Source organism: Myodes glareolus, chromosome 9 (genome assembly GCF_982192425.1).
Source record: "Myodes glareolus chromosome 9, mMyoGla1.1, whole genome shotgun sequence".
Lineage (NCBI taxonomy): Eukaryota > Metazoa > Chordata > Mammalia > Rodentia > Cricetidae > Myodes > Myodes glareolus.
The window spans coordinates 4,638,547-4,652,183 of NC_142034.1; the positions used below are offsets into that span (position 1 = coordinate 4,638,547).

The 13,637-nt window shown below is 51.1% G+C and overlaps 1 protein-coding gene and 1 long non-coding RNA gene across 5 annotated transcripts; one reads left to right on the forward strand and one right to left on the reverse strand.

Moving 5' to 3' along the window:
* Nucleotides 1-500: 500 nt before the first annotated feature.
* On the reverse strand, nt 501-10,159 carry Il40 (interleukin 40). 3 transcript variants are annotated; one of them, XM_048451877.3, is made up of 6 exons: nt 10,021-10,159; nt 9,171-9,203; nt 4,561-4,848; nt 1,741-2,010; nt 1,477-1,564; nt 501-710 (listed from the first exon to the last, which is right to left on the reverse strand). In XM_048451877.3, exons 1-6 carry the CDS (start codon nt 10,055-10,057, stop codon nt 704-706), a joined length of 723 nt encoding a protein of 240 aa, XP_048307834.3. In that variant the 5' UTR covers nt 10,058-10,159; the 3' UTR covers nt 501-703. The 3 variants fall into 3 exon arrangements, with proteins under 3 accessions (XP_048307834.3, XP_048307833.3, XP_087765848.1); XM_048451876.3 differs by lacking the exon at nt 1,477-1,564; XM_087909722.1 differs by lacking the exon at nt 501-710 and having other exon boundaries at nt 812-1,564.
* Nucleotides 7,309-10,145, forward strand: LOC125411654 (uncharacterized). 2 transcript variants are annotated; one of them, XR_007235375.3, is made up of 5 exons: nt 7,309-7,616; nt 7,814-8,012; nt 8,084-8,274; nt 9,350-9,588; nt 10,012-10,145. It is a non-coding gene; the product is annotated as an uncharacterized LOC125411654 (long non-coding RNA). The 2 variants fall into 2 exon arrangements; XR_015738703.1 differs by having other exon boundaries at nt 7,316-7,616; nt 8,084-8,212.
* Nucleotides 10,160-13,637: the final 3,478 nt, after the last annotated feature.

A 13,637-nucleotide genomic window follows, 5' to 3' on the forward strand; every position in this document is an offset into this window, starting at 1 on the left:
GCACCTTTACCCATCTCGCAAGCCCCTTTTTAGATTCTGTTGTTGTTGTTGTTTTAATTTTGAGACAGAGTCCTACTATGCAGCCTGGCTGTCCCGGAACTCACTGTGTAGACCACGCTGGTCTCTAACTCACAGGAATCCTGCTGCTTCTGTCTCCCAAGTGCTGGAATCAAAGGTGTGCAGCATCACACTCAGCCAACACCTCAATTTTTGTTTTTATTACTTTCGTTAGTTGGTTGGTTCCTTGAGATCTGACTCATGTACCAAGACTGGCCTTAAACTCTTTTTTCTTTTACCTCCTGAATTCTGGGATTACAGGTGTGAGCCACCACACACAGAAACCATTTACTATTACCAAATTGTCAGTGACCCCCTCTTCAGTTACGCCACCCTCGGTGTGGAGGAGCTGGGCTCCAGTGCACCGCGAGGAAGCACACCCACACAGTTACTCGTATTGTTCTTGTAGCAAGAGCCACCAACAGCCACTCACACCGCAGGAATCCCCTACACAATACAAGTTTATTTCTTTGGGCCTTATACACAATAATGCTCTAGACTTCAGGGCCCCTTGAGGGTGCACTACTTTTGGTACCCTGATCTGCATATGCTCCCCTTTCTGTCCCCTCTCCCCGGGCTCTTTTTCGCTGCAGTGATGAATTCTTGTGTAGGGCAGGGAGGCAAGCCTGGGGACTCTGTCTTCCGGTCACAACCTGATGACAAGAGAGTTGACAGTCCAGGTCAGGCAGACTCACCCAATCTTACCGTTTCAAGAGCATCAGTGAGCTTCTTACTCACGCCACTAAAGGCATTGAATCACCAAGAGGTTACTCGCTGGCCTCTGGTGACATGGTCAGCAGGAGCTAGGTAGACCTCTGTACCCCCATTTTATAGAGGAAAACAATGAGTCTCAGAGAGGTGACATACCCTCCCGAGAGTCTAACCTCTGGATAGTCTCGGGAAGAGGAACCAGGAGCTCCAACAGGGGCCAAGCTGAGATGTTCAAGGAGACAGAATTGACCACCATCCAAAGGCCAGTAGTTGGTGCTCAGAGATCTGTGGTACCTGGAGCCAGACCACACAGTGGCCCTGGCCACTGTATATGTCAGAGATGTGAAGGCTTCGAGAGGGAAACTTGGGAGGCCTCACCTTTGCAGAAAGGTTGGCCGGTGGGACCGCTGTGGAGGGCTATGCAGGCCAGAAGCCCCTGGCCCACTCTGGTGCCTTGAGGCTCCATGAGACCCATAGGGAAGTCCCCCACCAGAAGTCGGCTGAGAGCCCTGATTAGGGTGGGGTGTGAAAGGAACATGCTAGACACTGTAGGCTTTTGGCTTTAATAAGCAGCTCCAGGCTGGGCCCTTGCTATATCTCGATGACAACCCATCTCACAAGACTAACCTGCTGTTCCCACTTAGAACCCTGGCTGTTCAAGGAGGTGGTTGGCCTCTTGCCCCACATCAGGCTTCCGTGGATTATTACCTGCTTGACCTCAGCATCCCGTAACTAATGGTGGCAATGGAGACCAGGCTGCCGGCCAGAATGCAGGTGGGTGTCAGGGGCAGCTCCCCTGTAGGGTGGGAAGGAGTGTGGGTTGGGCTTCTGCTAGGCCAGGGGCAAAGGAGGCATGCAGCATCCTCAGGGCCATCGTGCCCTGGGCAGTGCCAGGTCCAGCCCTTCCCCAGTCCTGGCCACCTTCCTGGACACACTGCAGCCCCCGCTCCAGGTCTGGAAGGGCCTTCTCACCTGGGGGCAGCAGCACGCGGGCACTGCTCTCGACACTGACGCTATTTGCAGCTTCGCAATGGAACCAGCCAAACGTCTGGGACAGCGGGATGGAGAAGTTGGCAGGCTTCCCGTGGAGGGGTCTCTGCTGTGCGTGTACACGCCCGTCATTCCCGACCAAGCGGTAGATGATGGGTGGACTGCCTGAGGATGCCAGGCAGGACAGCTCCGCCATGGGGCCTGAGTCCACATCACGTAGGGTGAAGTCAGCCTGCAGTTGGGACACGGGCTCTGACCGGGAGGGGAAGACAGGGTAGCACAGGTGAGACAGAGAAACTTTCAGGCTCCCAATACGTCCTCCTCTTCATATGTCAAAGGAACCCAGAGACATAGTTATGAATGCCACCTTCCCCTGGCAGCTTGCCAGATTGCCCTCTGCCCTGCTTGTCTAGGCTTCTAGGTGCTTATAGCATATACTATACAATTCAATCTTAAAATATTTTTTTAAAAACTCTTTTGTGAGCCAGGTGGTAGTGGCATATGCCTTTAATCACAGCACTCGGGAGGCAGAGGCAGGCAATCTCTGTAAATACAAAGCCAGCCTGGTCTACAGCGTGGGTTCCAGGACAGCCAGGACTACACAGAGAAACCCTGACTGGAAAAAAAAAAAACAATTTTTGTTTGTTTGTTTGTTTTGTTTTGTTTTGTTTTCGAGACAGGATTTCCTTGTGTAGCCCTAACTGTCCTAGAACTCATTCTGTAGCCCGAGTTGGCCTCGAACTCAGAGAGCAGACAGCCTCTGCCTCCTGAGCACTGGGATTAAAGGCATGTGCACCACCACCACCTGACATCATTAGGTAATTTTAAAATTGTTTTGGACTAAACTCCTGCGGGGACCAGGCTAAAAATAAAAATGGACTCATAAGAGCTAGGTTCCATATCACCAAACTAACACCAAGCAGACAGCAGTCAGGATTCCCAGGCAGCTGCTTTCTAAGTTCTTAAATAGAGACCTGGCTGGACAAGGCAGCACGTGCCTGAAACCCTAGCCCTCAGGAGTCAGACTGCTTTCTGCTCTTGCAGAAGACCCAGTAGGCTCCCAGCACCCGTGGTGTATGGCTCACAACCATTGTAACTCTGACTCCAGGGGGCCTTATGATTCTGGCCTCCAAAGACACCCTAAAAACCACACACAAATAGGCCAGGCATGGCACACACCTTTAATCCCAGCACTCTGGAGGGCAGAGGCAGGCAGATCTCTGTGAGTTCGAGGCCAGCCTGGTCTACAGAGTGGGTTCCAGAACGACTAGAGCTATGAAGAAAGACCCTGCCTCAAAAACAAACAAACAAATAAAAATCTTTTAATTAAAAAACAAGAAAGAAACACACAAACAAAAACAGTTGGAAACATGGGAAACACCCATTAATTTAAGGCCAGCCTGGACTACACAGCAAATTCCAGGCCAACCTGGGCTACAATGTGAGACCTGACCAGGTGTGATGGCCCATACCTTTAATCCCAGCACTGGGGATGGGAGCCACAGAGGTAGATGGATCTCTGAGTTCAAGGCCAGTTTGGTCTACATAGTGAATTCCAGGACAGACAGGAGTACACAGAGAAACCCTGTCTCAAGAAAAAGAAGAAGAAGAAGAAGAAGAAGAAGAAGAAGAAGAAGAAGAAGAAGAAGAAGAAGAAGAAGAAGAAGAAGAAGAAGAAGAAGAAAGGAAAAGGAAAAAAAAGAAGAAGAAAAGAAACAAAAGAAAAAAGTGCTTGCTGCCTTCAAAGGACCCTAGTCTGGTTCTTGGCTCCCACATGGAGGCTCACAACCATCTGCAACTGCACTTCCAGGGGCCCTGACAACCTCATCTGGCCTCCATGGCACTACACGTATGTGGAGCACAGACATAGAGACAAAACACTCATATCCATAAAATATAAATAAATCTGTAAACTAGGCTAGGGATGTACTTCAGTGATTGGGTGCTCACCTAGCCCGACAGGCCTCTGGCCTAGCAATTAAAGGTGAGAACTGTGGGGCAGGATGACAAACTCTTTCAGACAAAGGCCACCGCTTAGGAGAATGGAGGTGCTGGGGTCTTCAGGACTCTGCTGAGCAACCCTGCTGACCAGTAGCTAACTGTCCTATGCCTGCGCTTAGCCCCATCAGTGCCGAGTGTCACCTCTCTCGCATCTTTCTAAGCCCACTCCCCTCCCCTGGAGTGTCCTGTTATCATCTTGTTTCATGGGCAAAGCAATCGAGACCCAGACATGGAGAGACATGTTCAAGACCCCACAGTCAGCTCACAAAGAGATCCCAGCCTTCCATGTGCTGGGCTTCAGACCCTGGGCACCCTCTTTTAGGTTCTTGGCCTTGGTGTTTTTGGAGGGTAAGGATGCTGGACTCGTGGAGGCGAGCAATACTTCCTCGTTCCTATTAACAGAGAGTGACAGCTTGGGTGGAAAGGGAAGAAAGAAAGGTCGGGGGGGGGGGTAGCGTGGGAGATGAAAGCAGATGTGGTCACTTACGGGTAGTCTAAGCAATACCCTCAACCTCAGAGAACGCTGACTTCCACAGTGGCAGTGAGGAACCTGACTGCCTCCAATGCCTTGATGACCAGCTCCATTCAGACCCCACTGAGCCTTCTGGCCCCTGCCGGGAGACTGTGTCCTCTGGTCACCCACGGACTGGACACAGCCTTGGAGGCAGGCAGTCTGTCCTCTGTCCCCACTCTGCCGCCTCCTCCTGTCTCCCCCCATCTCAAAGTCCACCATCCCCTCTCCCAGCCCCTCCACGGATCCACATCCCACCAGCCTCACCAGCCCGCACCCTCTGTACTCACTGATCCATAGCTCCCAGTACATCTGCAGCCAGCTGCTGGGCCCATAGGTGCCCAGATCAGAGGACGCTTGGCAGGAATAGGTGAGCAGGTCTGGGCTGGACTTGAGCGTGACGTTGATGTTGAAGGAGGCCGGATTGTCGTCATGCACAACCCTTTTCGCCACCGGGACCCCTCGGCTAGCCAGGAGAGAGTAAGTGATGGGCCGGGGTGCCTCAGGGCTGTCGCAGGTTATAAGCACCCGGCGGCTTTGAGGGTAAACTTCCAGCACTTTGTAGGCAATGGTGATGTCTGGGAGGTGAGCAAGTCAGGGAAAGAAAGAAACCAAGATGGACCAAGTACTTTAAAACTCTGGTTTGATAATTTTTCAAAAATTTAAATAGTTGGAGCTGGACAGAAGACCCAGCGGTCAAGAGCAGTCCTAGGAGATTTGGGTTTTGGTTTCCGGCTTGTATCAGTCAACTCACAACCACCTGTAACTTCAGGACTGGGGATGGACATTCTCTCCTGGCCTCCAAGGGCACCTGTGCGAAGGTGGTTCACCAAAACGCATGCAGATACACACACGCATAAGCAAATAAATTTTAAATGATTTATTTATTTTTATTTTATGTGCATTGGCGTTTTGCCTGCCTGCATGTCTGTCTGTGTGAGGGTGTCAGATCTCCTGGAACTGGAGCTACAGTCAACTATGAGCTGCCATGTGGGTGCTGGGAGTTGAACCCGGGCTCTTAACCCACTGAGCTATCTCTCCAGCCCCACAAATGGGTTTTTTAAAGAAGTGTAAACATAGGGGCTGAGAGTGTATCTCAGTGGTAGAATACAAGACTAGCAATCAATTCTAAGACCCTGAGTTCAATCTACAGCACCATTAAAAAAAAAAAAGGTGTGGGAGGAGTTAAAAGAATTAGTGATGGCTCAGCATGTGTACTCCAGGACACATCCCAACAGAATCAAAGACAGACTTGAACGGATCCGTCACACACATGTCAGGGCAGCTCCGGTCACAGCTACCCAGAGGTGGAACCAACTTCAAATCCTAACAGTAGAACACAGTCTGTGCAGGGGATATGATCTAATCTCGAGGATGAACGAGGGTTTAGAGGCATCATGCCACGGCAGATCCTGAGCCAGGCATGGGCAAGGTCCTCAGTCTGGTTTCCAGTGAGGTCAAAAGGAAGAAATGAGCCCCACCCATTTCTTGATGCCATAACACCAATATAACGTGACTCCATGCTATGGAGTCAGACGGGAGGGAAATTGCTGTGTAAGCACCCTTTGGGGACTGGAGAGATGGCTCAGTGGTCAAGAATGCTTACCGCTCAGAGTCACACAGTGGCTCACAACCCCTCAGAGTCACACAGTGCCTCACAACCGCTCAGAGTCACACAGTGCCTCACAACTGCTCAGAGTCACACAGTCGCCCACAACTGCCTGTAACTCCACTCCCAGAGGGAATCCAAACCCTCTGCTGGGTTCTGTGGGAACTGCATGCATTGGTGCACAGACACATACACACACAGACATAGACACATACACACACACACACACACACACACACACATAGAAAGAGAGAGAGAGAGAGAGAGGGAGAGATAAAGAGAAGGCATGGTGTCAGCCTTTGAGAGGTAGAGGCAGGCAGATCTCTGTGAGTTTAAGGCTGGCCTTGTGTACATAGTTTACATAGTCCAGGACAGCCAAAACTACACAGTGAAAACTGTCTCAAGGAAAAGAGGAGGAAATACTTAACATCCCAGACTCCCGACCATATAGGTTGCCCTTGCTCTACTAGGCTTGTACACTGTACAGTACCCGTGGGCCAGGCGTGGTGACACAGAGCTGTAATCCCAGCACTCAGTTAGGTGAATCTCTGAGTTCAAGGCTAGCCTGGTCTACAGAGTGAGTTCCAGGACAGTCAGAGCTACACAGAGAAACCCTGTCTTGAAACCCCCACCCCCTGCAAGAAAATAGAAAGAAAAACTCCCGTGGACAGGCTTCAAGCCCAGGACTCCCCAAGTTTCTGACCACTGCACACACTTTCTTTCAGATCCTAATTTCTGCTTCAGAGGAACTTGTGTCTACTGCATTTCAGCCGAGTGCTGAGGTCAGGGACTCCATTCCATACTCCACAGCAGGGAGGAACCGGCTGAGACAGGAGCAACCCCTGGATAGAGGACAAGTTCTGGAGACACCTGCCCCAGCCACAACAGAGCACTTATCTTCCGTGGGTTTTTTTAGGGGGTGCGGGGGACGGTTTCAAGACAGGGTTTCTCTGTGTAATAGCTCTGGCTGTCCTGGAACTCACTCACTCTGTAGACCAGGCTGGCTTCAAACTCACAGAGATCCGCCTGCTTCTGCCTCCCAAGTGCTGGGATTAAAAGCATGCACCACCAGTGCCTGGCTTTTCTGCAGCTTTTTAAACACTTTGTTGAGTATCCCTCATTGTAAGGGAGTTTTTTTTTTTTCTTTTTTTTTTTTTTTTTTGCTTTTTGGATTTTTTTAATCAAAATAGATTTCTAACTTGAGATATCAGACCTTCTCTGGGCTCCGTCTGGCAGACTTGTAACAAGACTCCTGTCACTTGACCTTTGGGGACAACAGGTCTTTTCAGTGTCCAAGGGAGGTGTTCGGGGCTGGACTCTGTCTCACTGGGTGGGAAAGGAGTTGAGGGCCCAGCTGTGGTTACATGTTTGTTTGTTTTTCTGCTCCCTTCATGGAGAGCAATGAGCTTGACTTATAAAAGTGAAAAGAAAAAACGGTTCCTCTCATTTCCATTTTGGCGGCCCGGAATAGAAGCTTGGTTTGCATAGGTGGGAACTGGAAGCGCCACGCTAAAACAGCGCAGTTGGCGTCCTGGGGTGGAAATAGAACAGATCCCTCTCCACACATGCCTGCTGCGGTGACAGCTGCTGGGTTCTGTTGTTGTGTTCTGCTTTTGCTTGTTGAGACAGGGTCTCATTATGATGCCCCGGCTGTCTTGAAACTCACCGTGTAAACCATGCTGGCCCAGAACTCATAGAGCTCCTCCTGCATCTGCCTCCCAAGTGCTGGAATTAAAGGTGTGCCACCAGGACTGGTACCACCACTCCCCGACTTTTCTTTTAAAGATAGGGTCTAACTGTAGCCCAGGCTTGCCTCCACCTTGCTGAGGATAACCTTGCCCCTCTGAGCCTCCTGCCTCGGACCCCACACCCACCGATGTTCCTGATTCTAACAGCACGGGGTGCTCACTCACTTTCGCCCTCTGTCTCTGCAGGAAGAGTGGCTTCTCTTTCTGTACCTGTTTTACCCTCATGGCCAGCAACAGTGCCAGCAAACAAACATCCTCTGAGAAGATTTGTGAAGGAACAAAGGATCAGTCAGCCTTCAGAAGCCTCCTTAGCAGGACTCCACCAGCAGAGCTGAGCAGAGGCCATCGGCTGAGGGGACAGGAAGGCAGGACTGCCTCTGCCCAGGTACTTTCCTGAGACCCAGACACCAGCTCTTTTTTTAGCTATGACACTAATAACCTTTTTCTTTTTTACAGAAATGAGGAAATGGTAGTTTGGTCTGCGCCTCATCTGACTGAGACCTCCGTCAACACCACCCTGCACCCTTCCTTAAGCAGAACAGAAGGGGATGCCCAGGGACGCAAGGCGGAGGACAAGGCACAGAGGTGACTGCCTGCCTCACCCCGAGGGGCACAGAGATGAGGCTGAGTGCCAAGGGAGGGTCCAGGTAGGAGGGGCAGGGGAGGAGGCAAAGAGGAAGATGGAATAGGCCCAGGACTGTGGTCTTTCCCTGACTCCCTTTCCTCCCTGACTCTGTACCTGGGCTGTTGGGGAGGAAAAGAGGAGAGAAGGGGGCAGGGAAGGAGAAAGAGAAGGGGGAGACAAAAAAGGGGAAGAAAGGGAGACAGAAAGACATGTGTATATACATTATATACTATACATGTATGTATATTACACACTATGCATGTATATTTATCACACACTAAACATGTATATATTACACACTATGCATGTATATATTACATACTATACATGTATACATTATGTACTATACATGTATATATTACACACATATGCACGTGCACACTCCCCACCCCCCACATATATTGAGAGAGAGAGAGAGAGAGAGAGAGAGAGAGAGAGAGAGAGAGAGAGAGAACAGTCACTCTCAGCTGCTTCCAGAAAAAGAAAACTTAATGTCTAAGCCCTCCCTGCTCCCTCCCTCCCCTCCTACCCTCTTGAGGGTCCCCCTCCAGGGAAAGTGCACTCTAGAATATCCTGGCCTTCTCTGGATCCCACCCATCAAGCAGAGTTGTGGGCCTTGGGGCAGGGGAGTTCTATTCCCTATGAGGACCTGGGGTCCTGTGACTGGAACACAGCTACTGAGGACCCCTCCTCTTCACACACTGCAAACTTCCTCCTCTCCCCATGGGCCCCAGAGGCCTCCTAATGGCCTCACTCAGTCCTGCAGAGGTGGAGCCAGAGTTACCCACCTGGGTCCTCCCACGCCCCTTCCTCACCATTAGTAACCTCTTTCTGGTCAAGACACCTGCCACAAGCGTGCAGCTCTGGCCAAGGTGCCCCCAGCTAGATCCTTTCCCCTGCGGTGTGGGGGCTACTCACCTTCTGTTGGCTCCCCTGAGAAGCTGCAGGCAGCTGTAAAAGAGGAGAGGGGTAAGCGGAGCTAGGCAGAGGGAGACAGCCCAGACAGCTCCCTGTCCAGGCTGAGCCCTACTAACAAGGCCTCTGGAACCAGATGGTGGCTCTGGTCATGACTGCATGTTTTATTTTACTTCACACAGGCTCTCTCCTATATTCCAGCCTGGCCTTGAACTCACTATCTCCCTGAGGGTGGCCTGGAACTCCTGGAACTCCTGATCCTCCTGTCTCCACTTCCCAAGTGCTGGGATTTCCGGCATGCACCTGGCTTGAATGGAAACTCTTCTGCACAGTCTCACACTCGGAATCCCCAGTGCAGGCAAGTTAATGGGAATCGGAATCAGGAGAGATGACCGTGCAACCATGGTGACCACCGAAAAAGGTGGGTGTGGGGCGTGTTCCAACCGCGGTGTTGGGGGAAGCTGCAAAATTCAGGCCAGTGAGAGCCTTTGCCTCCAAAACTAAGGCAGGGATGAGATTGAAGAAGACACGATCTTAATGTTCAATGTCTGGTTTCCATAAGAAACCACACTGGCAACTACACACACACATACCAGTGGAATCGAGGTGATGCCCTGCGTGGTCATACATGCGTGTGTCATTTATGGGGCTGATGTCAGCATCCTGCTCAGACACCCCCCAACACACACACACACACACACGCACACACACACGCACGCACGCACACACACACACATCCACCCTCTCTCCCTCTGGTGCATCTGCCTTCAGTTCTTTCTCTGGACTCTCTGACACCCCATTCCCTGAGCCTACTTCCTCAAGGCCCTTCCCGTGGTGTCTGCAGGAGACTCACCCAGCACAGCCAAGAAGTACAACTGAAGGAGCCTCATGCTTCTGCGGGAGTGGGGCTGTGTGTGGCCTCCGCTCAGGCTTCCTCATCTGCCCTCTCCACCCTAAGGCCCCTGGATGCTCCTTGGGAGGCTGCCTGCAGCTAGAAGATAATTTGAAGGTTGTGGCTATCCAGGAGGCCCCCTGATACCCTGCAGGGCTGGCTCCAGGGGTGTCTGTGTCCTCCCTTGGTACCTATGGGGGAGGGAGGGAGGCTGTGTCTACTGAGTTCCAGATGGTGTTCAAACAAAGGCCTTTCTTTATCAAGGAACTTTTATTTTATTTTATTTTATTTTATTACTTTTTTGTTTTTGATTTTCGAGACAAGGGTTTCTCTGTGTTGTCCTGCGCTCGGCCTCGCCTGCAAGAACCACGCGGGACACAGGATCCTTCTGCAGAAATAGCTTTAATGCCCCTTGGGAGCTAGAGCATAAGCCACATGGCGGAGACCCAGATATGAAGGAAGCCATCCCTTATATATGAAACAGTCCTAGCTTCGGACGTGTCACTCTTGGATTGGTCAACTGCTCCCAGTCCCAGGTGATACCTTGGGAGTAGTGGAAAGTTACCAACACGTGTGAGCTTTCTAGCTCACAGCACCATCTATGGTGGAGAGTGTGGTTGCGGCCTTCTACACTGTGTATGTAGCCTTGGATATTCTGGAACTCATTCTGTAGAACAGTTGGCCTCGAACTCACCGAGATCCAGCTGCCTCTGCCTCCCAAGTGATTAAAGGTGTGGCCACCACTGCCTGATTTATCAAGGAACTTTGTAAAAAAAAATTATAATGACTTCTTTTTCTTCTGTGTACTTTGCTGTTTTGCCTGCACATACGTCTGTGTGAGAGTGTTGGATCACCTGGGACTGGAGCTATACACAGCTGTGAGCTGCCATGTGGTTGCTGGGGATCGAACCTGGGTCCTTTGGAAGAGCAGCCAGTGCTTCCAACATCTCTCTAGCCCCACCAATAAGGGGTTTTCTGTATCAAGGAGCCTGGGGCGGTGACCTGCTAAGAGACAGGGAGGAGAGGTGCTGTGGTCCGTGTCTATTGATTTGTAGCTAACCCCACTGACAGGGCACCTGCTCCGGTTGCTGTGCTCTGTATTGACTGGATGAATTCCCAGCAAGACCCCAGGGTGGATGAGGTTCTCCCTCACCTGAGAGTATGGAGCTGTGTGCCCAAGCCTGTCCTTAAAGGAGTCCAGAGAAAGGCAAAATCACCCCTTGAGGACCTGGACCCAGACTAACCTGAACAAGAGAATAGGCCATGCTACCAACCCTAAGGCCACAGCAGGGCCAGATCCCTGGGTCTGAGGGACACAACACAGGGCACCAAGGAAGCAGAGGATTTGGGCACTAGAACATGCTACCCCACGAGGGGCTGCTCATATCTGCCCACCCATGCTGTGGGCCCCTCGCCCCAGTCTAGGCCCGGGCCTGTGGACCAGTCTGTGGCTTTCTGGGCATGCTCAGTGACTGTTGAGAAAACACCCACTTTGGCAGTATCATCACAGCTGAGGTCCTTCTGCTGCCAGGTCACTTCCTGTGTCGAGTGTAGATGCTCTACAGAGCCTGGTTGACAACGGCACTCAAGCCCAGCCCTGCACTCTGGGAAGGCACACTGGATCTAGGAAGGCCCCTCCAGCCCGGTCCCTTCTGTGGAGGCCTGGGAAGGCATCAGGATGCTGTCTGAGCAGAGGGGAAAGCCATGGGAAGAGCCAGCAAAAGTGTCAGGTCACCTGGACACCCACCCACTGCGCCCCTCATGGTGAGGTCCTTCTTGCCAACTGCTTTGAGTCAGTTCCCCACTGAGCACCCACAGCCTGGCATCGCCCCCAGGGCTGGAGCCTGCATCCCACGCCCACCTCTTCAAGTTTTTCCAGTGGGAGCTGAGGGAAAGAACATTCTGACTTAGTTTCCAATAAAATTCTTTTTATTTAAAAATTAGCTTTTTAAACTTAAAATAGTTATTTACATTTTATGAGCATGCATGTATGCCTGAGTGCATGTATGTCTACCATGCATGTGCAGGAGCCTGTGGCAGTCAGAAGGCGTTGGAGCCCCTGGTGCTGGAGTCCAGGTGGTTGTGAGCCAATACTGGGTGCTGGGAACCGAACCCCGGTCCTCTGCAAGAGCAGCGAGTGCTCTTGATGGCTGGACCACCTCTCCAGTTCCTATCTATTTACGTTTGAGGCAGGGTCTCCTGCACCATGACCACTTCAGCGTCCCAGCTGCCCCAAGCCTGGACAGTGTAGCACCTACTGAATGCCTTTCTCAGCTCCCTGCACCTGCCCATCTCCTGCTCACATCCTCTCTTTCCCCAAAGCCATACCTGGGAGGAAGTCAACAAGCCCTCCCTCCGAGGTGCCATCGCCAGAGGGCCCCTGGCTAGCTTTCTGGTTGCCAGCAGGTCTCAAGTCCCCTTCCGCCCCCCCCCCACACACTGTGTCTTTTGGGGCACAACTTCACAATGTTTTGTTTAGTTTTATGTCAATGTTATTTTTAGGTGATTTTTATTGTTTGTCTGTTTGAGGCAGGGTCTTACTTTATAAGGGTCTTACTTTGTAAACTGTCCTGGAACTCACTGAACCAGGCTGAACTTGAACCTACAAAGACTCCTATCTGCCTCCAGAGAGCTGGGATTAAAGGTATATGCCACCATGCCTGGCTTTTTTTGGGGGGGGGGTATATTTGACATAACGTCTACTCTATTTCCTGGCTGGCCTGTAACTCATTATGTAGACCAGGCTAGTCTCAAATTTAAGGCTATCCTTCTGTCTCTGCCTCGAGCTTTTGGATTACAGGCATGTGCTACCATGCTGGACTAGCTTTGTCTTTGAGACAGAATCTTGCTTTGTAGTCTAGGCTGACCTCAACCTCATAATCTCCTGCCTCAGCTTCCAAGTGTTGGAGTTGTAAATGTGAACCTTGAGCCTGGCTGAAGAAACAACAAATACCCAGGTGGTGGCCCACACCTTTGATCCCAGAACTCAGGAGGCAGAGGTAGGGGTATCTCTAAATTTGAGGCCAGCCTGGTCTACAGAGTGAGTTCTAGGATAGTCAAAGTTACATAGAGAAACCCCGTCTCAAAAACAAAAAATAAAAACCAAACAAAACCAACACACACACACACACACACACACACACACACAAACCCAAATAAACAAAGAACCACAAATGACTAGTGAACCAAAAGGAACCACTGTTGCTGGCCTTACAACTCATGGTTTAGAGAGGCAGGGACAAGAGTCTGTTTCAACTGACTTTGCTCCAGCTACTGTTGAAAAAGCTGTTAATGAAGATGTCATTTTTTTACTCTTTTTTTTTTTTTTGATTTTTGAGACAGGGTTTCTCTGTAGTTTTTGGTGCCTGTCCTGGAACTAGTTCTTGTAGACCAGGCTGGCCTCGAACTCACAGAGATCCGCCTGCCTCTGCCTCCCAAGTGCTGGGATTAAAGGCGTGCGCCACCACCGCCCGGCCTGAAGATGTCATTTTTTTACCTGGACAGCTTGTGAATTCCCTCCCACTGATCACCAGAGCCTGCTTGTGCCCCTCCTGGTCTTGTTGCCCTGGGAACAGGAC

Excerpts from the sequence above, each read along its gene's own strand:
- Il40 (XM_048451876.3), bottom strand. The coding sequence starts at position 10,057 with ATGAGGCTCCTTCAGTTGTACTTCTTGGCTGTGCTGG. Across the intron at positions 9,204-10,020 it reads GTACTTCTTGGCTGTGCTGG|CTGCCTGCAGCTTCTCAGGG; the intron begins GTGAGTCTCCTG and ends CCTCTTTTACAG. Across the intron at positions 2,011-4,560 it reads GTACTGGGAGCTATGGATCA|AGCCCGTGTCCCAACTGCAG; the intron begins GTGAGTACAGAG and ends CCTCCCGGTCAG.